This window comes from Siphateles boraxobius, unplaced genomic scaffold (assembly GCF_051911475.1).
Source record: "Siphateles boraxobius isolate OS27281-9 unplaced genomic scaffold, OSU_SipBor_1 282, whole genome shotgun sequence".
NCBI lineage: Eukaryota > Metazoa > Chordata > Actinopteri > Cypriniformes > Leuciscidae > Siphateles > Siphateles boraxobius.
The window spans coordinates 5,001-28,325 of NW_027508900.1; the positions used below are offsets into that span (position 1 = coordinate 5,001).

The following is a 23,325-nucleotide window of genomic DNA, read 5'->3' on the forward strand; positions in this document are numbered from 1 at the left end:
GCCAGATTGAATCAAAGGCTTTCTTGAAATCAATGAAACAAGCAAAAATGTGTCCTTTGTTTTGATGTACATATTTGTCAATTAGTGTTTGTAGTGTAAAAATATGATCGGATGTGCGACATTTTGGAAGAAAGCCGATTTGGCATTTACTCAAGGCATTGTGCTTCATAAGGAAGTCTAAAAGTCTGGAGTTTAAGACGCTGCAGAGAACCTTCCCCAGGTTACTGTTCACACAGATGCCTCGGTAGTTGTTGGGGTCTAATTTGTCTCCGTTCTTGTGGATGGGGCTGATGAGGCCCTTGTTCCAGATCTCAGGGAAGAACCCTACACACAGAACATCATTGAACAGTTTCAGCATGGCCAGTTTGAAGCTTTGGTCTGTGTGTTTCAGCATCTCGTTCAGGATGCTGTCGACACCACAGGCTTTCTTGGGCTCAAGGACTCCTAATTTTTCTTCCAATTCTTTCATTGTTATGGGGAAATCTAAAGGGTTTTGATTTTCTTTAATTGATCTTTCCAAATTGTCTAGTTTATTAATTATTTCATTTTGTTCATAATTTTGAATTTCAGTTGGGCTGTATAAATCTTGGAAGTGTTTTTTCCACTTCTCCCCATCTTGAATCGCCAGAACTTCTTGATTTGGTTTGTATAACAATTTCCATTTATCCCAAAATTTGTGTGAGTTTATAGATTTTTCAATTTCTTCAAACTGGTTTTGCAGAAACTGTGCTTTTTTCCGCCGGAGTGTGGCTTTATATTGTTTTAGTGCCTCACAGTAAAGAAGGCGGAGTTCCGGATTATCTGGTTGTCTGTGTTTTTGATTTGATAAATTTCTGAGGTTTTTTCTCAGAGCCTTACAGTCCAAATCAAACCATTTGTCTGTATCTAAATATTTTTTCTTTGGTTTAACAATGGACAAATTACTTTTTTGTGCTGTTTTGTAGAATATGTTGTTTAGATCTTGTACTTCCTGATTGATGCCGAATTGATTTTTTGGGTATTCCTGTATTTGGAATGAATGTATGAGGGATTGTATTTCTGAAGATTCAACAGCAGTGCTGTAATTAGTGCCACTGTTTTCAGTCCATTTGAAAGACATTAATTTGCTCATGTGATACGGGGTCCTAATTGGTTTGGGTGATGTTTCAGATTGCTTTAAATAGAGGATGATTTGGCTGTGGTCTGAGAAAGGTTTGAGGGGTTTGACTGTGAATGCTCTCAAAGAGGAAAGGTCTAGATCTGTGATGGCATAATCTACAGTGCTGTTACCAAGAGCTGAGCTGTAGGTGTATCGGCCGAGCGAGTCTCCTCGCAGTCTTCCGTTGACGATGTACAGAGCCAGTCCTCTGCAGAGCTGCAGGAGCTGCCGTCCGTGAGCGTTCACGGTTTGATCGCAGTTTTGTCTGCTGGGGTAAGAAGGGTACAGGTCGTTATTGCCTGTGATGAATCTGGTCCCGTGCGATTCTATGAAATCGAATTCTGCTCCTGTTCTAGCGTTTAAATCACCCATAAGCAGCACATTTCCCTGGGCCTGGAAATGGCTGATTTCTCTTTCTATATTTTGGAAAGTTTCCTCTTGGAAATATGGAGACTCGGGGGGTGGAATGTAAATTGTACAAAGGAAAACAGGCTTAGATGCTGAAATCATTCCTTTTTTGTATCTTAAGCCACAGGTGGTGCTGTTCTCTTTTGATTAATTCTATGGCCAGTTCAGATTTGATCCATATTATCATCCCTCCCGAGTCTCTCCCTTGTGTGACTGACGTGAGTTTGACTGATGGTAATATTATTTCTCTGTATCCTGAGGGACAGCCAGTGAACGCATCTCCTCTACACCAGGTTTCCTGTAAGACGATGACATCTAGGTCTTGGAGTTCTTTCATAAAATCAGAATTTCTACTTTTTAGGCCAAAGACTGAGGAGTTTAGACCTTGAATATTCCACGTAGAAAAACTAAGTGATTTCATCATAAACTTTTAAAATAATGTGTATGGTATGTTTGCTATTTTGAGAAAAGAGAAATGATGTAAAATTACAATAGATTAAAATAAAACAATGAATGATGTAAGTAAAGTTATTATAGGAACTCAAAACATCAACAATTCCATATTAAATGTACATTAATACCACAGACTTAGGTAGGTGAAAAATTTTTTTTTTTTTTTTTTTTTTACCACTGTCCACTGTGTGTTAGTAGGTGAGAGCAGATGATACTCAGCATGTGTTGGATGTCGTGGAGCTCAGCGTTGGCTCGGTCTGCTCCTCCGCTGACAGCTTGGGCGTAGCTCGGTCTGCCGGGCCGGGCCGGGATCTGTTGTGGACGGGCTTCGGCTGCTGGAGCTGTGGGGCTGTTGTAGGACGGTCTCGGTCTGTAGGCTTCAGCTGCTGGAGCTGTGGGGATGTTGTAGGACGGTCTCGGTCTGTAGGGATCCTGTCTGGGTGCTGTAGCTCGGTGTAGTGCTATGGGTGGTGCTCCGCTCGGGGCTCTAGATGAGCTGTGGGCTGGGATGTAGTTTGCTGGAGTGTGTCTCGATGGATTGGCTGGGTTAGGGCTGGTTCTGCTCCACCTGGGACTGGTCTGGTTGGTCCGGTTTAGAGTGACATCTTTGAGTCTCTTTGCGAGGATATGTACCAGGTTTTTATAAAGGTGGACGTGGTCGTATAGACATTCAGTGTCCAGGTCTGGATGATGGGCCAAGTGGACGTTGGGCAGGAGGGCACAGTGTCTAGAGATGCTGGAGTTTATTTTATTTATTGTGTTGAGATGGAAATCTCTCCTCTGGAGTAGAGTGGACAGGATGATTTTAGAGCTGGGGAAAGTTTTTGTAGCTTTTTCCACGACAGCTCTGAGGGAGTCAGACACTCGGTCCTGCTGGCTCCGCAGGTCGTTGGTGCCCGTGTGGATAATGATGTGGCTGGGCTGGCCTAGCTGGGACTCTGTCAGGAGCTCCAGGGCTTTGTCAGTGGTGGGACACCACAATTTAACAGCTCTGTGTTGGGGGAAAAGTTTCTTTACATCGATGAATTTGCCGTTTGAATCGATGAGTAGGGCTATTTCAGGTTCCTCTGTGCTGGTTGGTGCTGGGCTGCTGTGAGACGAGGGCTGATGCTGCTGTGCTGTGGAGTCTGGCAGGGGGCGCTGTGATGGCTGTGAGCGGTCTGGGTCGGGTCTCTCTGCGCTGACGGATGGGTGTTGACTGCTTGTGTTGGGCGACTCTGAGGTGGAGGGCAGTATTTGAGCTGTGTGGGTCTGCTCTGGTTCTCTGGCCAGGAGGAGCTCACTCAGCTGCTCTCTCAGGGCCTGGATCTCACTGCTCTGCTGCTCTCTCTCCTCCTGTATCTCTCTCAACTGCTGCCTCATCTCTAGTGTGGACTGTTCTCTGTCCTCCAGCTGCAGTCTCAGTGCGGTCAGCTCACACTGATAGCTGTCCCTCTCTGTCTGAAGCCGTCTCATTTGCTGTGTGAGGGCTGACAGTCTCTGTGTTAAGTGCTCTGTGTTCTGCTGGAGTTCAGTATGAGCTGCACATGTGTCTGACGGCTGCTGTCTGAGCACAGATTCTCTGAGCTGCACCATCTCCATCTCCAGCTTGGTGAAGTGCTCCTGTAGGAGAGGTATAGCTTTGAGCAGGGAGGGTGAGATGTGCTCAACAGATTCTGCAGGAGTGTGTGTGAGATCTGGGGTGGTGTTCGGTGGATTCTGCTCAGGTGACAAGCTTTCAGATGGTACAGCTTTCTCGTGTTTCACAGTTTCACCTATTGTTCTGTAGTCTGCCTGAAATGTTTTCAGGTCCCCCTGTATCATGACTGTGCCATTTTTGTATATGTTTACAGTTATTACTGTGCTGTCAGGGTCATTTGGTTCTCTGATTTTGACTTTCCAGCCATTACAGATGCCTTCTTTCTTTACAGAGGGGTAATGGTTGATGATGGCTTTATGCCAGGCTCTGGGGTGATCAGAGAAGAAAATGAGGTTGCAGACTTCTCCTGTTTTGAATAGATCTGCAAACAGAGTCTCAGGGTTGTTTGTCAGAAGTTTCTGCTTATAGGTTTTTCTTGCGGTGTCAGATTTCACCTCAGAGGGATACTGTATGGTGGTGAGGGGGGAGCTCATCTGCATATGGCAGTGGGCTGATTGCAGCTGCTGCTCTGATTGGTGGATTCTCTCTGCCTCAGTTAAATTGATACATTGAGTGCCAGAGTGTGGGCTAGCCATAGCTTTAGCTTTTTAGCATTTTCAGCTTATTGAAATATAAACAGATCAATTTTATGCCCTTATATTTTGGAAAAAAATAAGCAAACAAGTTCAAAAAGGTTTCCAGTGCAGTTTTAGTCGTACTCACTGCTTCTTCCTCTGTGAATCGGTGGTTCTTTTCCGGTTTTAAACTTCCCTCCAATTTTCCAACAGGTCTGTTGCTAGAAGTCCGATCTTCTGATCCTCTGTGTTGATTATTTGTGTTTAAAAGCAAAAATGCTGTATTTTCTGAGTTATTTTCATCAAATTTCACGTCTGTGCATAGTGTTCTTCTAGATTTTGTAGATTTTCTGTATAATCTGAGACTCTCTCTCTGTCTCTCTCTCTCTCTCTCTCTATCTCTCAGTCTCTCTCTCTCTCTCTCTCTCTCTGTCTCTCTCTGTCTCTCTCTCTCTCTCTCTCAGTCTCTCTCTCTCTCTCTCTCTCTCTGTCTCTCTCTCTCAGTCTCTCTCTCTCTCTCTCTCAGTCTCTCTCAGTCTCTCTCTCTCTCTCTCTCTCTCTCTCTCTCTCTCAGTCTCTCTCTCTCTCTCTCTCTCTGTGTCTCTCTCTCTCTCTCTCTCTCTCTCTCTCTCTCAGTCTCTCTCTCTCTCAGTCTCTCTCTCTCTCTCTCAGTCTCTCTCTCTCTCAGTCTCTTCTCTCTCTCTCTCTCTCTCTCTCTCTCTCTCTCTCTGTCTCAGTCTCTCTCTCTCTCAGTCTCTCTCTCTCTCTCTCTCTCTCTCTCTCTCTCTCTCTCTGTCGGAGTGCATGCTGGGAGTTTGTGAGTGTGAGCGTGAGCGTGAGTGGTGACTCGTGCTTGTTTTTCTTTTTTCTATCTTTCTCTTTCTTTTTTTCTTTTCTTTTTGTGTATGGTTTAGAAGTTTCAGTTTTGTAGGGGGTGGTTTTTTTTGGTGTGTGAGGTGGTGTTCTTTTTTTTAATACAGTAGAAAAGGCAAATGAGGTAGTTCAGAGGGGAATTATTCTCGACGGTGTTCTCACTCCCGTCTTGCCCCTTTCATTGCCATCTAAAAGAGTCATCCTTTCGAATGTCCCGCCGTTTGTTAGTGATGTTGTTTTGACGCAGGCTCTATCTCGCTACGGAAAATTAGTCTCATCGATTAAAAAGATTCCAATTGGCCGCGTTTCTCCTTTACTGAAGCATGTTGTGTCTTTCAGACGCTCAGTTTACATGGTTGTAAACAACGACGCTGATCTAGATCTTGCGTTGAATTTTCGAGTGGATGAGTTTGATTATGTGGTTTACATCACCACTGATAAAATCAAATGCTTCGGCCTTGGTAAAGTCGGTCACTTGGTTCGAACTTGTCCTAGCAAACAAGAAGACGACAATCGTTTGGCTGACACTGAAGGTGTAGCTAACATCAATGTGCAGCCGGCCGGTGAGGCCGGTGAGCCCGGTGAGCCCGGTGAGGCCGGTGAGCCCGGTGAGCCCGGTGAGGCCGGTGAGGCCGGTGAGCCCGGTGAGGCCGGTGAGGCCGGTGAGGCCGGTGAGCCCGGTGAGGCCGGTGAGGCCGGTGAGCCCGGTGAGGCCGGTGAGGCCGGTGAGGCCGGTGAGGCCGGTGAGGCCGGTGAGCCCGGTGAGGCCGGTGAGCCCGGTGAGGCCGGTGAGGCCGGTGAAGCCGGTGAAGCCTCAGCCGGTGAAGCCTCAGCCGAGGCGGAATCAGCGGTGGCGCCGGCAAGTGAGTCTGATGGAGATCAACGCGCTGGGACTTCGAAGGATGATGTTGTTTTAGTGGAGGAGGAAACCGAAATTGAAAAATTTGTTGTAATCGAGGAAGACAGAGGTGAGTCAAGCGATAAAACAGAATCAGACATTGTTATGGGGGATGTTCGGCCGGTTGACGGTAGGTGTTGTATGTTAAGGGTGGTATTGGGTTTGTCCAGTAGGGGGCGATGGCGCATTGTGTTTGTGGGCTGTTGCACTGTTAAAAGCAGAGAAGAACGCGCAGTGTGAAAAACTTGTGTGTGTATTGCTAGCTACAGAGATGAGTCCTAATAAAACGAGACCATCCTGAAGTTGCCGTTGTCTCTGAGTTTTTCCTCGGTATCTACGATACAACAGTAGGCCTAATGCTTTTTGTTTCAGAACAAACAGTATTTAAAGTGCCATTAAAAAGGAAGAAGTCCGATACAGCTCATAGACAACAAAAGAAATTAGATGTTGCTGATCAGGTTGATTCAGAGAGTGACAGTGAATTATCTGACTCAAGTGTTACTTTGTCACAAAGTGAGTTTTCCTGCCGCAATTATGATGTAGATGACATTAAACTGTTCCTTAAATCTACGAAGAATAAGAGGGGGGTGTTCGTCAATGAGTACTTTCCAGATGTGTGGATGGCATTTCTGTTCTCAGTCATAATACCACACTTAGTGGTGGTGTGGGTATCTTATTTACTAAGAGTTTTAGTCCAGTCTCTTATCAAGTTGATGAGATTGTGAAAGGAAGACTTTTAAAAATAAGAGCTATCTTTGAAAAATATGTCTTTGTTTTTGTTTGTGTTTATGCGCCAACGTCAGCAATAGAAAGATTGGTGTTTTTAGATGCACTTAGTTCCATGTTACAAAGATGCAGTACTGAAGAATATTTATTTTTAGGAGGAGATTTTAATTGTACTGAGAATAATATTGACAGAAATCACATTGAGCCCCATATGCCTTCACCTGAACGTCTCACAAAGATGGTAAATGTTAATGATCTATGTGACATTTGGAGGCTTTTTCATGACGGTCAGAAACAGTACACATGGGCTCATGCTCGTGACAATGTTTTATCTCTTGCAAGATTAGATCGTTTTTATGTTTTCAAACATCACTTGGGTATTTTTAAAAGTTGTGTCATTTCACCGGTCAGTTTCTCTGATCATCATATGGTATTGGGGCTTTTCTTTTTAAATCAAATTAAACCCCACAGTGCATACTGGCACTTCAATACTAATTTATTGTGTAGTAAGGATTTTAAGGATGTATTTAAAGTATTTTGGGAAGAGTTTAAAAAGACAAAATTTTCTTTTCAAGACATACAGCAATGGTGGGATTTTGGAAAGGTCCAAATAAAACAATTTTGCCAACAGTATACTCGTAATGTCACCAAAGAGTTAAATAGCTCTATGAAGGTCTTGGAGACTAAAATAATTAAATTACAGAGTTTAGCTGATGCAACAAATAATCAAAGTTATAAAGAGATGATCTCAAATAAGAAAACTCAGTTAGCTGACCTTCTGGGGGTGAAAACACAAGGAGCTCTGGTTCGTTCTCGATTTTTAAGAATCGAACAGATGGATGTACCATCGAAATATTTTTGTAGCCTTGAAAAGAAAAATGGGCAAAAACGTTTTTTGCATGCTTTGCGCTCTGAGGCAGGAGTGATTTTATCTAGTCATGCAGAAATACGAGCAAGAGCTTGAGGGTTTTATGAAAACTTGTATAAGAATGAGCTGGGAACAGGATGGGATTCTGAAAGTGTTTTTTTTAAAGGATTGACCCAAGTGTCAGACGGTGCCAATGCAGAGCTCTCAGGAGCATTAAGCCTGGGAGAGTTGCATAAGGCATGAATTCTGGGAAAGTGCCAGGAATTGACGGCCTTCCTGTTGAATTTTATAAACACTTTTGGACAGAGGTAGGGGAGGACCTTTTGCTGGTTCTTAATGATAGTTTGAGTTCAGGTAGTTTGCCGTTGAGTAGCCGTAGAGCGGTCATCACTCTCCTCCCCAAAAAAGGAGATCTTTTAGATATTAAGAACTGGTGTCCTGTTTCGCTCCTTTGCTCAGATTATAAAATACTCTCGAAGGCTTTAGCTAATAGGTTATCTAAAATTATAGATCAGGTGGTACATCCAGATCAGACCTATTGTGTCCCTGGTCGGTCAATTTTTGACAATATTTCCCTCATTAGGGATATTTTTGATGTCTTCAAGTTGCTCGGCCTTAATATTGGACTTATTTCTTTAGATCAAGAAAAGGCGTTTGATAGGGTCGAACACCTTTACTTGTGGAGAACTTTAAAAGCTTTTGGATTCTGTCAGGATTTTATTGACAAAGTGAAAGTGCTCTATGGTGACGTTGAGAGTGTGCTTAAGATAAACGGTGGCTTATGCACTCCTTTCAGGTTCAATAGGGGTATTAGACAGGGCTGCTCTTTGTCTGGGATGTTATATGCACTTGCTATAGAACCTTTGTTGCAACAATTAAGAGAACATGTTTTCGGTTTAATTCTACCTATTTGTAAAAGTAGCATTTCTTTGTCTGCTTATGCTGATGATGTGGTAGTTTTAATTAATGGACAAAATGATGTACAGGTTTTAATGAAAGTTTTAGAAGATTTTAGATATTTGTCTTCAGCAAAAGTTAATTGGAACAAGAGTGAAGCATGTTTAATTGGAAATTGGTCAAAAGGGAAACCAAGTCTTCCTGATGGTTTAACTTGGGGAACGGGAGGGTTTAAGTATTTAGGAGTGTATTTGGGAGATGAAATGTCTGTTCAGAAAAATTGGGAAGGGGTTGTTGATAAGGTGAAAGGCAGGCTTGACAAATGGAAATGGTTAATACCAAAGTTGTCATATAAAGGGAGGACTTTAATTGTGAACAATTTAGTAGCTTCCTGCCTTTGGCATAGGTTAGCATGTTAGGATCCTCCCGCACTACTACTAGCAAAAATTCAAGGGATTTTGGTGGATTTTTTTTGGGATAAGTTACACTGGGTCCCTCAGAGGGTGTTGCATTTACCTAAAGAGGAGGGTGGTCATGGTCTGGTACATTTGAAAAGTAGAATAGCAGCTTTTCGTTTGCAATTTTTACAACGTTTTCTGTATAAATCATCAGTGAATGGGTGGCGGGCTGTTACATGCACCATTTTGCGCAGAACTGAAGGACTGGGGTTGGACAAGTCTCTGTTTCTAATGGACCCCTTTAAAGTGAACGTGAATGGACTGCCAGTGTTTTATCGAAATCTTTTTAAGGTTTGGAGTCTCTTTGACTCACAGAAAGATGAGACAACACTTTCTCTTCATTGGCTTCTGGAGGAGCCACTAATAAACGGAGCTCGTTTTGATTTATCAAATGAGGGTTGCTTCTTTCATGGACTTAAAGTACTTTTGCAGGACTCACGGATCGTCACATTTGGACATTTGATTCATGTAGCTGGACTGGATTTTGAAAGAGCAGAAGAAGTAGCCTCTTGTCTAAAGTTCAGGTCTGTATGAACTGTTGAACAGATGCTAAAGAACTGGAAATCTTTGGTCAGCAATGAAGAAAAAGATTTACTGATGGACAGTCGTGGAGGAGTAAACACCTCCAGTACAGAAGACTCCTTTCCTGTTTTTTCATGTTGCCTAAATTGGATGGTTGTAGTGGACCGTTTCTAGATGCTGAAAGACCTTTGTGTTTGGACTTGTGTACAGCACCTGGCAAAGCTTTTTATCAAATATCTGTTATAGTTTTTAATAAAAAGGTGTTAAGTGATAAAGTAGACACGCAGTGGCGCCGAGTATTGAGTGTTGAAGAGAATGTAAAGCCTGAGTGGAGGTCACTGTATAAGCCACCGTTATCTAAAAGGGCAGGGGATATACAGTGGAGGCTTCTTCTGTTAATGCTTTTATTTCAGTTCTTAATCCTGAAGTTATTGCTGATTGCCCTTTCTGTTCAAAAAAAGAGACGGTCTTTCATGCTTTTATGGAATGTGACAGACTGAAACCTTTATTTCTAATATTGGAAAGTGTTTTTTTTTTTTCTTTTAACGAATTGTTTTCCATGAGGATTTTTATTTTTGGTTGTAAATATTTTCAAAGTAAAAGGTTTACTTGTCAGCTTTTGAATTTTGTTCTAGGGCAGGCAAAACTGGCCATTTACATGAGCAGGAAAAATATGGTGGATAGACTGTCGGGTGAAGATGTGGTTATACTGTTTTCAAATCTAATCAAATCACGAATATTGATAGATTTTTGTTTTTATAAGTCAACAAAGGATCTACTAACATTTGAAATGAAGTGGTGCTGTAATGGAGCGCTGTGCTCTGTTGTTGAGGATAATTTATTTTTTTATTTTTTGGTGTAATTTATGTGTACTTATCTGATATAATATAATTGTGTGATTTGTTTGGAACAAGTGTTTAATTAAGAGTGATTTATAGGAATAAAAGGCATTTTAAAATTCAAAATTCTCTCAGTCTCTCTGTCTCTGTCTCTCTCTCTCTCTCTCTCTCTCTCTCTGTCTCTGTCTCTCTCTCTCTCTCTGTCTCTCTCTCTCTCTCTCTCAGTCTCTCTCTGTCTCTCTCTCTCTCTCAGTCTCTCTCTCTCTCTCAGTCTCTCTCTGTCTCTCTCTCTCTCTCTCTCAGTCTCTCTCTCTCTCTCAGTCTCTCTCTGTCTCTCTCTCTCTCTCTCTCAGTCTCTCTCTCTGTCTCTCTCTCTCTCAGTCTCTCTCTCTCAGTCTCTCTCTCTGTCTCTCTCTCTCTCTCAGTCTCTCTCTGTCTCTGTCTCTCTCAGTCTCTCTCTGTCTCTGTCTCTCTCTCAGTCTCTCTCTGTCTCTGTCTCTCTCTCTCTCTCTCTCTCTCTCTCAGTCTCTCTCTCTCTCTCTGTCTCTCTCTCTCTCTCTCTCTCTCTCTCAGTCTCTCTCTCTCTCTCTGTCTCTCTCTCTCTCTCTCAGTCTCTCTCTCTCTCTCTCTCAGTCTCTCTCTCTCTCTCAGTCTCTCTCTCTCTCTCAGTCTCTCTCTGTCTCTCTCTCTCTCTCTCTCTCTCTCTCTGTCTCTCTCTCTCTCTCTCTCTCTGTATCTCTCTCTCTCTCTGTGTCTCTCTCTCTCTCAGTCTCTCTCTCTCAGTCTCTCTCTCTCTCTGTGTCTCTCTCTCTCTCTCTGTCTCTCTCTCTCAGTAGAGGATTGCCGGGTGGCCGTGAGTGCTGTAGTCGGCGGCGTAAACATCAGGTCTGCCTCTCGCATGAATAAGGCGATAGTCATTTTTTTTGAGTCAAAGCCAAATGGTTAATGATTTAATAGAGAGCGGATTAACAATAAACGAAATGTTTGTGCCCGTTTTGCCTCTGTCGAGCCTACTCCGATATGGTAAATTAGTGAGTCCCATTAAGATGATCACGCAGGGATGCAAAAACCCCCAACTTAAGCATGTAATGTCTTTTCGGCGCCAGGTTTTTATGATTTTGAATTCTCAGAGTGATCCTTTGAACTTGTCGGCGAAACTACCTGTCGAAGGGGAAGATTACACTATTTTATAAGTTCTGAGTCCATGAAGTGCTTCATTTGTGGTGAATTCGGACACGTTCGACAGACTTGCCCGAATCGTAATAGTAATGGCGTTAATGAAGTTTTGGCTGATAATATGGTTGATGCTGGTGGAGCGCGAGGTTCTGACGTTGCGGACGCTGCGCCGTTACTACTTCCACAAGCCGTCACGGAGTCAGCGCCGCGTGGCTCGCTCGAGGAGAATAGGGAAAGTTTCCTGTCGGCTAATTCCAGCAATAGTGCCGTGGAGATAGCTCAGGTTGCCCAGGTAGCTGATGTCATACCCGTTGTCACACAGCCAGAGTTGAGTTCGGATCAGGCACATGTAAAAGATGCACATGAGGCCGAATCACTCGAGGATGAACAACAAATACAACCCGAAGTAACATTAAGTGATATTAAAATAAGTACTGATGAATCGATTGATCAGAGTCAAGGAGATAATGTTTCGCAAGAAGTGGATTTCGATAAGGATGACGAGGAACTATATGATGGGAATGACATGATGGACTTGGAAAATATTTCTGAAGGTAGGACTAAACTTGACTCATTACAGCAGATAAATACCTTCCTTGACCATACAAAGGGGCTTCGCAAGCCCAGTATTGAGTCGCATTTTCCAGATTTGAAACTTTTCCTGATGTCTTGTACTGTAGCTATGCGGAAGGCAACCTTTGATGAGTTCGATAGACCAAAACGGTACCGCCTTAAGAAGATCCTTTGTAATGTAAGAAGTATAATGAATTTACCAGGCAAAACGTGATATGGCTAGCATGCAATTTTTGGGTTATTTTTCTTTTTTTCTCTTTATGGCATCCATGAGAATTGGCACTTTAAATATTAATGGGTGTTGAGATGCTGTTAAAAGGTTTAGTCTTTTTGACTATATTATGATAAAGAGGGCTAGTATAGTTTTTCTTCAGGAAACTCATACAGATCCAAATAATCAAGTACAATGGCAGAGTGAATGGAAGGGGCAGGCTATATTAAGTCATGGTTCTAGTGTTAGCGCAGGGGTTGCAATTCTCCTTGGGCCAGAGTATAAGGAGCATCCTGTGAGTGTTTTTGAATTGGTTCCTGGTCGAATGTTGCGTGTTGATATAACGGTTCATGGACTCAATTTTTCGCTATATTTAATGTGTACGCTCCAAACATTGGTTCAGAGCGAATTATCTTCTTTAAAAAATTGAAAACTGCGTTAAGTGATGTTTTGCAGGATAGAATGGTTGTTCTGGCTGGGGATTTTAATTGTACTATAAATCATACCTTAGATAGGAACCATGAAGAACCACATAAGCAGTCGTCAGAAGAACTTAAAACTGTGTTAACTTATCATTGTCTTGTAGATGTTTGGAGAGAAGCTTTCCCTCAGACCAAACAATATACCTGGTTGAAAGTAAACTCTAATATGATATCTGGAGCCAGACTTGATAGAATCTATGTACAGAAAAGTGTTAGGGGTACTTTTTTTAAGAGTTGTATTATGCACACTGCTTTATCGGATCACCAGTACATGTCTGTTGAAGTTTCTACTGCACAGAGCACTTTTAAGCACTCACTTTGGAAGTTTAATAGTAGACTTTTGCAAGATCACAACTTTGTGCACTCTTTCACCTTTTTTTGGGAGACGTGGAGAGAGAGTAAAATGCTATATAAGTCCCTAAGTCAATGGTGGGATATTGGCAAAATACAAATTAAACTTTTTTGTCAGAACTATATTGCCTATAATAAAAGCATTCTGGAAAGTACATTGAAACAGCTTGAACAAGACATCCTTTACACTGATGATAAAGCAGATGGTGTGGACACTGCTGAAATCCTCGAACGGAATACATTTCTCTTACGGAATCTGTTAGAAGAAAGAGCCCAAGAGACACTTGTACGAGCAAGGTTTACCAACTTTAACAATATGGACGCTTCGACATCATCCTTTTTTAGTCTGGAGAAGAAGACTGTAAATAGGAAGATTTTATGTCATTTGAAACTTCCAGGGGGAGGAAAAGTGACTGATGTTCGTGGAATCATGTCACATGCTTTATCTTTTTATGAAGAGCTTTATAAGGCTGAACCCTGTGATGATGAAATGGCTGACATTCTTCTTCAAGATTTACCTCAACTTACGGAAGAGGAGAAATCTAGACTTGATCTACCTTTGACTTTTGCTGAACTGACTGTAGCTGTTCAGGAACTCTCTTCTGGCAAAGTTCCAGGATTGGATGGGTTGAATGCTGAATTTTTACAAACAGTTTTGGTCGGTGATCGGAAAGGACCTGTCTTCTGTCTTCTTGGAGTGTCTGGAAAGAGGCACATTACCTGTGAGCCTTCGGAGGGCCGTGATTATTTTACTACCCAAGAAGGGTGATCTTGGAGACATTAAAAATTGGCGCCCTGTGTCATTGCTCGGAGTTGACTACAAAATATTTTCCAAAGCTTTGACTAATAGACGCAAACTTTGTATATCTTCAGTGATTCATGTAGATCAAGCTTATTGTATTCCGAATCGATCTATTTTTGATAATCTTTTTTGGTTCGGGACTTGATTTCCTTTGCTAAAGTGCATAAACTCGATGTAGGTTTGGTTTCTTTGGACCAAGAGAAAGCCTTTGATCGAGTTGATCATGGCTTTCTTTTTAAATGTTTCAATGCCTTTGGTTTTGGTTCATCATTTATTTCTTATGTTAAGCTCCTGTACACGGATGTATATAGCATACTAAAAGTAAATGGCACCCTTTTAAGACCATTTTTAGTTGGCAGAGGTATACGACAAGGGTGTGGCCTCTCAGGTATTTTATATGCTATTGTTATTGAACCACTCTTGGCAGTTCTGAGACGTCAATTAAGTTGGATTTCTACAGTGTGTCCTTATAGTACAGATTTGGTAACGGCTAGATTAAGTGCATATGCTGATGACGTTACAGTGGTAATAAGGTCAGATGAGGATGTTAAGAATTTGGTATCATCTCTGGATGTATATCAAAGAGCATCTTCCTCAAGAATAAATTGGCAAAAGAGTGTATCCTTTTTGCTGGGCAAATGGGAGAACGGAGGCCCGCCAGTACTTCCTCAGCTCTGCTCTTGGAGCTTGGAAGGGTTCAAAGTGCTTGGGGTTTTTATGGGGCTAGATCAATATATGGAGAATAATTGGGAAGGTATATTTGATAAAGTGTCTGGCCGTCTACAAAGGTGGAGGTGGATTCTCCCTAATTTGTCATATAGGGGTAGAGTACTTATAATTAATAACTTAGCTGCATCTATGTTGTGGAATCGTTTAAATGTATTTGATCCACAAAAATTTCTTTTGCAACGTTTGCAGAAATTTTTTGTAGATTTTGTTTGGGACGGTCACCATTGGCTTCCCCCTGCAGTTCTTTACTTGGCAATTACTGAAGGAGGTCAAGGGTTAATTGATGTGACCGCTAAAGTTAAAGCTATGAGGTTAAAAGTTGCTCAGACTTTGCTTTATTCTAAAGGGCATACAACATCATGGGTGTCATTTGGCCTGGCTTTGCTCAGAACTTTTGGCGGCTTTTCCCTTGATAAACAATTGTTCTTGATGTCTTCGTATAGTAGAAACGTTATAGGCCTATCTGATGTAAGATTCTATGTGTCAGTTTTAAATTCCTGGACTGTTTTTAAGGAATTTGGATGAGAAAATTACCATTTTGGCCTGAATGAGCCACTGTTTTATAACTCCTTTCTTGGTGGCAATGTTTGCATGTCTAATATCATTGCTAAAACATTTATAGATAAGGGTTTGACCACAGTTTCACATCTGATTGATATTGCTTCCAGAAAATGGAGACCAGCAGCCGAAATTTGTGAACAGGTGGGATTCAGGTCTGTGAGGATGGTGCAACTTTTCATAAACAGTCTCAAAGCTGATTTTCCCTCCCAATTCCTCCATTTTGTAAATGTTTTCCTTTCTGGTGATTCGATGCAATGTTCTTTCCCTAAGTTACTTGTGTCTCCAAGGGTTTGTACAGAGGATGACCAAGAGGGGAAGTTATTGAAATTTAAGGGGCTGCAGGAGCTTCATTTTCAAGCAGTTGGAAAAAGAGAGTTTTATCAGATATGTGTAAAGACTGACTATTTTGGGAATATTAATCAGAGATGTGATACAAAATTGAGAGAGTATCTTATGGACTCTGATGATCTTGCTCCCTCTTGGAGACTGTTGTATAAAGGTCCCCTTCCAAAACGATCTGGGGATTTACAGTGGAGAATATTGCACTGTGTATTACCTACAAATAGTTTTGTTTCTAAGTTTAATATGGCTGTTTTATCATTCTGCAATTTTTGTACTAAACCAGAGACTGTGTTCCATGTCTTTGTTGAATGTCCTAGGCTAGTATCACTGTTTACCTTATTGGAAAGAATACTTGGAAGCCTAGGTTTTTGTTTTAACAAGACATTATTTATGGATGCAAGTATTCAAAAACACATAGAGAACAGTGTACCTTGGCAAATTTTGCAGTTGGGCAAGCTAAACTAGCCATTTGGAAGACTTGCAGAACGGCTGCTGAGGGGAGAAATATGAGTGTGCTGAAAATGTTTACTGCCTTGGTTGAATCCAGAATCAGACTGGAACATAAATTCTATCAAATCACAAAAAACGTATTTGAATTTGAGTCTAAATGGTGTGTGAATGGTGCTTTGTTATCAATATGTGAAGATGAAACTATAGTGCTTAATTGGTGATGTTTAATGGTCATTTTAAATTTTATTTCTTATTTTCTTTTATATTTATTTATTTATTTATTTGTATGTGCAGATTGTAGCAGTACGTCTACAGGGGTGAAATACATTGTATTTTAGTGTTTTAGTACCTGTTTTAATAAAGAGTTGTAAAAGTCAAAAGTCTCTCTCTCTCTCTCTCTCTCTCTCTCTCTCTCTCTCTCTCTCTCAGTCTCTCTCTCTCTCTCAGTCTCTGTCTCTCTCTCTCTCTCTCTCTCTCTCTCTGTCTGTCTCTCTCTCTCTGTCTCTCTCTCTCTCTGTCTCTCTCTCTCTGTCTGTCTCTCTGTCTCTCTCTCTGTCTCTCTCTCTCTCTCTCTCTCTCTCTCTGTCTCTCTCTCTCTCTCTCTCTGTCTCTCTCTCTCTCTCTCTGTCTCTCTCTCTGTCTCTCTCTCTCTGTCTCTCTCTCTCTCTCTCTGTCTCTCTCTCTGTCTCTCTCTCTCTCTCTCTCTCTCTCTCTGTCTCTCTCTCTCTCTCTCTCTCTCTCTCTCTCTCTCTCTCTCTCTCTCTCTCTCTCACACACACACACACATGACTGGAGTCTGGTATCTGGTTGGCTTGACTGTGGCTCTCAGGGATTCCTGGGATTTCTGCCTGAGTAAAAACAGCTCATCGCTCTGGAGTTAGTCCTAATGCTCATCATGGGCTCTCAGCGCTGCGGCTCCGGGCCCTCACAGCGGGCCCTCGGTCTCTGTGTGTTTGTGTGTGTGTGAAGATGGCTGTGTAGATATGATCAGTCATGTAGTTGAAGATCTTTAATTTCTTTTTGTGCTTTTGTAGTTGTTTTTAGTTGTGATGTGTGTGAGCGCTTGTAGAAGGACTGTGTGATGCTCTACACACACACACACACACACACACCGGACATGTCTAACACCTACCGAACTCTCTCACAGCACCTCAATGACCTGAAGAAGGAGAACTTCAGCCTCAAGCTGCGCATCTACTTCCTGGAGGAGCGGATCCAGCAGAAGTTTGAGGACAGCGGCGATGACGTCTACAGAACGGTGAGACCGGATCTGTGTTACCATGTCATGCCTAATAATGATAATAACAGTAATACAATAAATTTAAATAAAACATTAAAGGTTCTAAATTGGCATCAGTGGTTCCATGAAGAACATTAAACATCCATTCCACTGAAAGTTATTAATAGAGTGGAAAAAGGTTCTCCAGATTATTAAAATGTTCGTCACACTAAGAAAAAATTATACTAAGTAAAGACTGAAAGATTCTTTGGGAACCAAAAAAGGGTCTTAATGGCATCACTGTGAAAACCCCCCTTTTATAAACTTTATGAGTTTATAGCACCATTCTACATTAAAAAGAGTTCTTTAAAAAAAAGTTATTTGACCTTTCAAGCCGCTGCCGCAGGAAAACGTACGTTTATTGATCCTGTTCATCATTGTGGTCAAAATCTTCTGCACTGTCACATGACTGATATTATCTTGCTGACTGACAGATGAGGTTTTGTTGATATTATTAGTATTAGTGTTCCAGCGCTGAATCTCAGTCCAGATCTCTGCAGCTTTAGTTTAGTTGATCAGATTTCTGCTGCGCCAACTAAAGACTGTTACTAAAAATACCCACATCTTTTCCATTTCTTAAAAGTGTCTCAGCTCATAAAGCTCGAATCATGAGGAATCAGACCGTTTACTATAAACATCTTAAAAGCACAACAGCAAAACAGCCTCCTGACCGATCTGAGCCAGCACATAACACACTTGTGCTAGTGTGTGTGTTTCAGCAGGTAAACAGTCGACAGCTGTTCACTTCAGTTGTGGTTCGGTTTCAGCTCTGCATTCCAGTCACTAAAAATAACCTGTGAGATGCCTGAACCGCCTGTTAAATGACATGACTGATAGATCTCACTCTCTCTCACACACACACACACACACACACACAAACACACACACACACACACACATACACCCTCTCTCTATGTAGAATATGAAGGCTAACGTGAGTATGTTTCTGCTGACCCTTGACATAAAGAACTGTCATCATTCCTGCTCTCGTGTGAACACACACATTTACAGATGTTTGTTTCATTCCAGAACATTGAGCTGAAGGTGGAGGTTGAAAGTCTGAAACAGGAGCTGCAGGAAAAACAGCAACTGCTGGATAAAGCGCTGTACGTGCATCTGCCTGATCTCCTCCACACACACACACACACACACACACACACACACACACACACACACACACACGCACACGCCCGACGGTGTGACGGGTTTAATAGCTGGTTATCTGATCATTTGATCCTCGTTCCCGTTTAAAAGCAGCACACAGATGAGCACACACACTCACAGACACGGCGGCGTGAGCCATTCTGAGCCACAGCAGAAATATAACGGTGTGTGTGTGTTCTAGTGCTGGTAGATGTTTGTCAGCAGACTGACTCTCACATGAACTCCAGCTAGAACCGCACAACACTTGATCCATCAGCAGATGTTCAGAATTACAGGCATTATCCCAGGGCTCATCACTGACCGTCACTTATAATGATGGAGTCAGGGGTGAAGGGTTGGGTAGACGTGCACACCAGTGCACACCCCGCCCACTCCTCATTCACAACAGACCCTCCAATCATCACGCAGAAGCCCGGAGTCCAGCCCCGCCCACACCTCATTCACAACATACTGTCCAATCATCACGCTGAAGCCCGGAGTCCAGCCCCGCCCACTCTTCATTCACAACAGACCCTCCAATCATCACGCTGAAGCCCGGAGTCCAGCCCCGCCCACTCTTCATTCACAACAGACCCTCCAATCATCACCCAGAAGCCCGGAGTCCAGCCCCGCCCACTCTTCATTCACAACAGACCCTCCAATCATCACCCAGAAGCCCGGAGTCCAGCCCCGCCCTCTCCTTCATTCACAACAGACCCTCCAATCATCACGCTGAAGCCCGGAGTCCAGCCCCGCCCACTCTTCATTCACAACAGACCCTCCAATCATCACCCAGAAGCCCGGAGTCCAGCCCCGCCCACTCTTCATTCACAACAGACACTCCAATCATCATGCAGATGCCGGGAGTCCAGCCCCGCCCTCTCTTTCATTCACAACAGACACTCCAATCATCATGCAGATGCCGGGAGTCCAGCCCCGCCCACTCTTCATTCACAACAGACCCTCCAATCATCATGCATAAGCCCGGAGTCCAGCCCCGCCCACTCTTCATTCACAACAGACCCTCCAATCATCATGCAGAAGCACGGAGTCCAGCCCCGCCCTCTCCTTCATTCACAACAGACCCTCCAATCATCACGCAGAAGCCCGGAGTCCAGCCCCGCCCACTCCTTCATTCACAATCTCCAAACCACTGATTCGAGACAAAATATCCATAAATGTTTGAAACAGTGTTTCGAAAGCGCACTTCACTATGCAGAACAGGAAATGACATAAAAGTGCACACAAGACTAGAGGAACACAGGCTTTGATCATGACAGAAACAGAGCGTTACTGACAGACTGGGAAGAGAGGAGCCGCAACAATGGAGAATATGAGGAAAATAATCAACATTCAAGCAGGAAAACCTGTTCTAGTAGAGCCTGAAACAACATCAAGGCTGTGTAAAAGGGAATAATAGCTTCTCTTTAAAACAATTATCCATGTGTTGATTTTTGACAGGACAACAGCAGAGAGTCTGACCAATCACAATGAAGCGGAGCTGCAGAGACGTTGTGAAGAGAGACAACAGGAGATCGATCACATGCAGCAAGTGCTGGAGAGCAAGATACAGATACTGCATGAGGTACAACACACACTCTCTCTCTCACACACGCACTGACACACACACGCATGCTCACACACACACACACACACACACGCATGCTCTCACACACACACACACACGCATGCTCACACACACTCACACACTCACGCATGCTCACACACACACACACACGCATGCTCACACACACTCACACACACACACGCATGCACACACACACACACACACACACCCGCACGCACAAACACACACAGACATGCACACACACACACACACTCACTCACTCACACTCATGATGATGATGATGATGATGATGATGATGATGATGATGATGGTAGTCATGGTAGTGATGATGATGATGATGATGATTGTGGTGATGATGATGGTAGTGATGGTGATGATGATGGTAGTGATGGTGATGATGATGGTAGTCAAGTCTCCTTCATTTATACAGCGCTTTTAACAATATGGACTGTTTCAAAGCAGCTTTACAGTGATAATAGGAAATTACAGTAACAGAGTTTGTTTTGGCTTTACAGCAGATCTAGAATAAAGTTATTGTCCAGCTAAAGTTAGTTTTGATTGATTCACTTCTGTTGCAACGATCATTAGTTATTAACTTAGCGGCTGCTAACACACATCGTTCCCACAGAAAATTCTTTAATGCGATCCGGCCGCTCATTTGCATAAAACAGTGCCTGGTGGCTCTGAGAATTTTTTTTATCGCTTCCGCGTAGCCACGTGAATCGGAATTATCCTGAGAATGTTTTATCAGTACAGAGGTAAAGGGAAGGAGGCCTTCACAGTGGAGACACTAGTGACACTTCAGGGATGCGTTGTCGTCGTGTCCAGGCGCAGGTCCTGTGTGTGTGTGTGTGTGTGTGTGTGTGTGTGTGTCCGTCCAGGCGCAGGTCCTTCATCAGATCCAGATACGGCCTGGATCCGGCGGACTGCGGTAAACCTTGGGATAAACAGAGAGGCTAATATTAGCGTAGATGCCATCCTTCTTATGATGTAACAAGTACATCAGGATTTATGGGAAGTGTTCCCGGTTCCGGCTGATCTAAACTATGCAGCCTAACATTGAATTATAGAAGTCTATAGAGTGTTATGTGAATGCTAGGTCAAAGAGATGTGTTTTTAGTCTAGCTTTGAACTGACAGACTGTGTCTGCTTCCTGGACAATGTTAGGAAGATTGTTCCAGAGTTTTGGTGCTAAATAGGAAAAGGATCTACCGCCAGCAGTCGATTTATATATTCTAGGCAGGGGCGGATTGGCCATCGGGAATACCGGGAACAATCCCGAACGGCCGGTCCATTTCAGGCCGAAGACCGGCCGGTGGTCTAAGAGTTGTTGTTTTTTTTCTTTAATGATACGCGACCGGCCTAACCGGCTGCTTACTGCCTGAAGCGGAATGCTGTGTGTGTGTGTGTGTGTGTGTGTGTGTGTGTGTGTGTGTGTGTGTGTGTGTGTGTGTGTGTGTGTGTGTGTGATTCAGACCGGGCCAAACCAATACTTTCAATCTGAGGAGGGATGCGAGCGGCCCCTCTTAACTGATCCTCGTTTTTCCTGACATCCGATTGGCTCTAACTAGGCGCCGATCAAAGGAGTTTACTTTTGATCATGTTTGGCGGGTTTGTGTGAATGCAATGCAACAGAGACGGACGGTAAAAATGGCGAAAAGGAGAGATTACTGTCTATGGAAAGAAGAGAAAGAAATGGGTGGGGCCGAAAAAATAAGAATTAAAAAGAAAAGATATTTGGCACAAGAGGCAGCTAAATGCGCCAAATTAACAGACCTTTTCCGTAGTGGAAAGAGTGCTGTGGCAGCCGGAGGTGCAGATGAGGAAGGACCCAGCAGCATGGACAGGACTGGTGCACGATTAGGGATATATTGGTCATTTATAATACACTGAAATTGTTTATATTTGCATTTAAATAAAGGCATTTATTACATGGCTTGGTAGAATTCCAATGTAGCATGCGGTGTTATTTCTTGATAACAGACCGCTGTTAAGTATAACACACCGTTGCCATTAAAAACAGTGCGTTGCCATGGATGCAGTTCAGAGACGGAACAGACTATTTTCTTTAGCGGAAGCAATACAATCGTTTTTAAATCAATACACTGCTTTTTAAATCAATATTTTGTGTGAAATTTTTGATTTCTTTGGTAGGTAGACATGTAATAAGCGGGATAATGTATAGTGAGGCGGTTGCTATAGCGAATACAAACGCTATAACAACCGCCTCGCTATACATTATCCCTTACATATGTTATATATTTATAGATATATTATATATTATAAACAGCAGTTTGTCGTCACACACAGACAACATCCTTCTATAAGCAAGGAATCTATGTATGTCTGTATATGTATATTAGCTGTTAAGGTCAGTGTTGGAGAGGGACAGGTTGATGATGACCCCTGCAGTCATATTGATGAGAAGGGGGAGGAAGGAAAGCAGCAAGAGAAAGAAGAGCTGGAGGATGAGGAGAATGGAACCAGCACAAAAACAAGGACAGGTACAGGGGCAGAGTGCAGGGCTGGGTACTAGGCAATCATATTATGCATAGGTAGAAAATGTATTATTCTTAGTCATATTTATTACTGATGTTCTTCTCATGTTCTTCTCAGCTGTACAATCAGTAAGCAGAGGCAGGGAGAGTTGAAAGTGAGGACACACACACACAAATCTCTATTTTATGGGACTGCATTGTAGTTTTTGAGTATCTGAGTGGGTATTTGGTAGTATTTGTAACTATTTTATCTCTCCAAATGACTGTACACATGACATGCTGGTAGTTAGCAGTATACTGTGACTTAAGTGTTCGAGATTAGGTTTTGCTGACCTGGTTGTGTTCAGTGCAGTGGTGACTTGCTTATACTACCTGAAGAGGCAGGTATCATCCTAAAATTTCTTGAAGGTCTTCAGTGTAATCTGATTCTCTTTATACCATAAAAACACTATTAGAATTAAAATAACTGCAAAAAAATCCTTCTGCTCGTGCACCAAGGGCACTCGCGTAAAAGGCCTCTCCATCTTAAAGTCCCGGGCTGAATTTCAGTCCCAGTACGTCCCTGATTCTAGGTATTATCAACTGGCCGGAGTTTTGAGATCGCAATAGACGTGAAGGACTATAATGCGTTAAGAGCTCGCTCAAGTACTGGGGAGCTGAACCATTTAGTGCTTTGTAAGTAATCAGCAATATTTTAAAATGTATACGATGTTTAATAGGGAGCCAATGCAGTGTTGACAGAACCGGGCTAATATGGTCGTACTTCCTGGTTCTGGTAAGAACTCTAGCGGCTGCGTTTTGAACTAGCTGTAGTTTGTTTATTAAACGTGCAGGGCAACCACCCAGTAGAGCATTACAATAATCTAG

At 42.7% G+C, this 23,325-nt stretch overlaps 1 protein-coding gene across 13 annotated transcripts in view; it reads left to right on the top strand.

The window, feature by feature from the left end:
- Positions 1–23,325, top strand: part of LOC143753417 (myomegalin) — a 136,900-nt gene that overhangs the window by 4,207 nt on the left and 109,368 nt on the right. For 6 of the 13 annotated variants that reach the window (XM_077245704.1, XM_077245705.1, XM_077245708.1 and 3 more), the window contains exons 1-3: positions 16,816–17,208; positions 18,259–18,335; positions 19,834–19,957. In XM_077245704.1, coding sequence (XP_077101819.1) covers positions 17,032–17,208; positions 18,259–18,335; positions 19,834–19,957 — 378 coding nt within the window. In that variant the 5' untranslated portion in view covers positions 16,816–17,031. Of the gene's footprint in view, positions 1–16,729; positions 17,209–18,258; positions 18,336–19,833; positions 19,958–23,325 lie in introns of those variants that run through there. The other 7 variants (XM_077245714.1, XM_077245715.1, XM_077245716.1 and 4 more) reach the window with 5 other exon arrangements.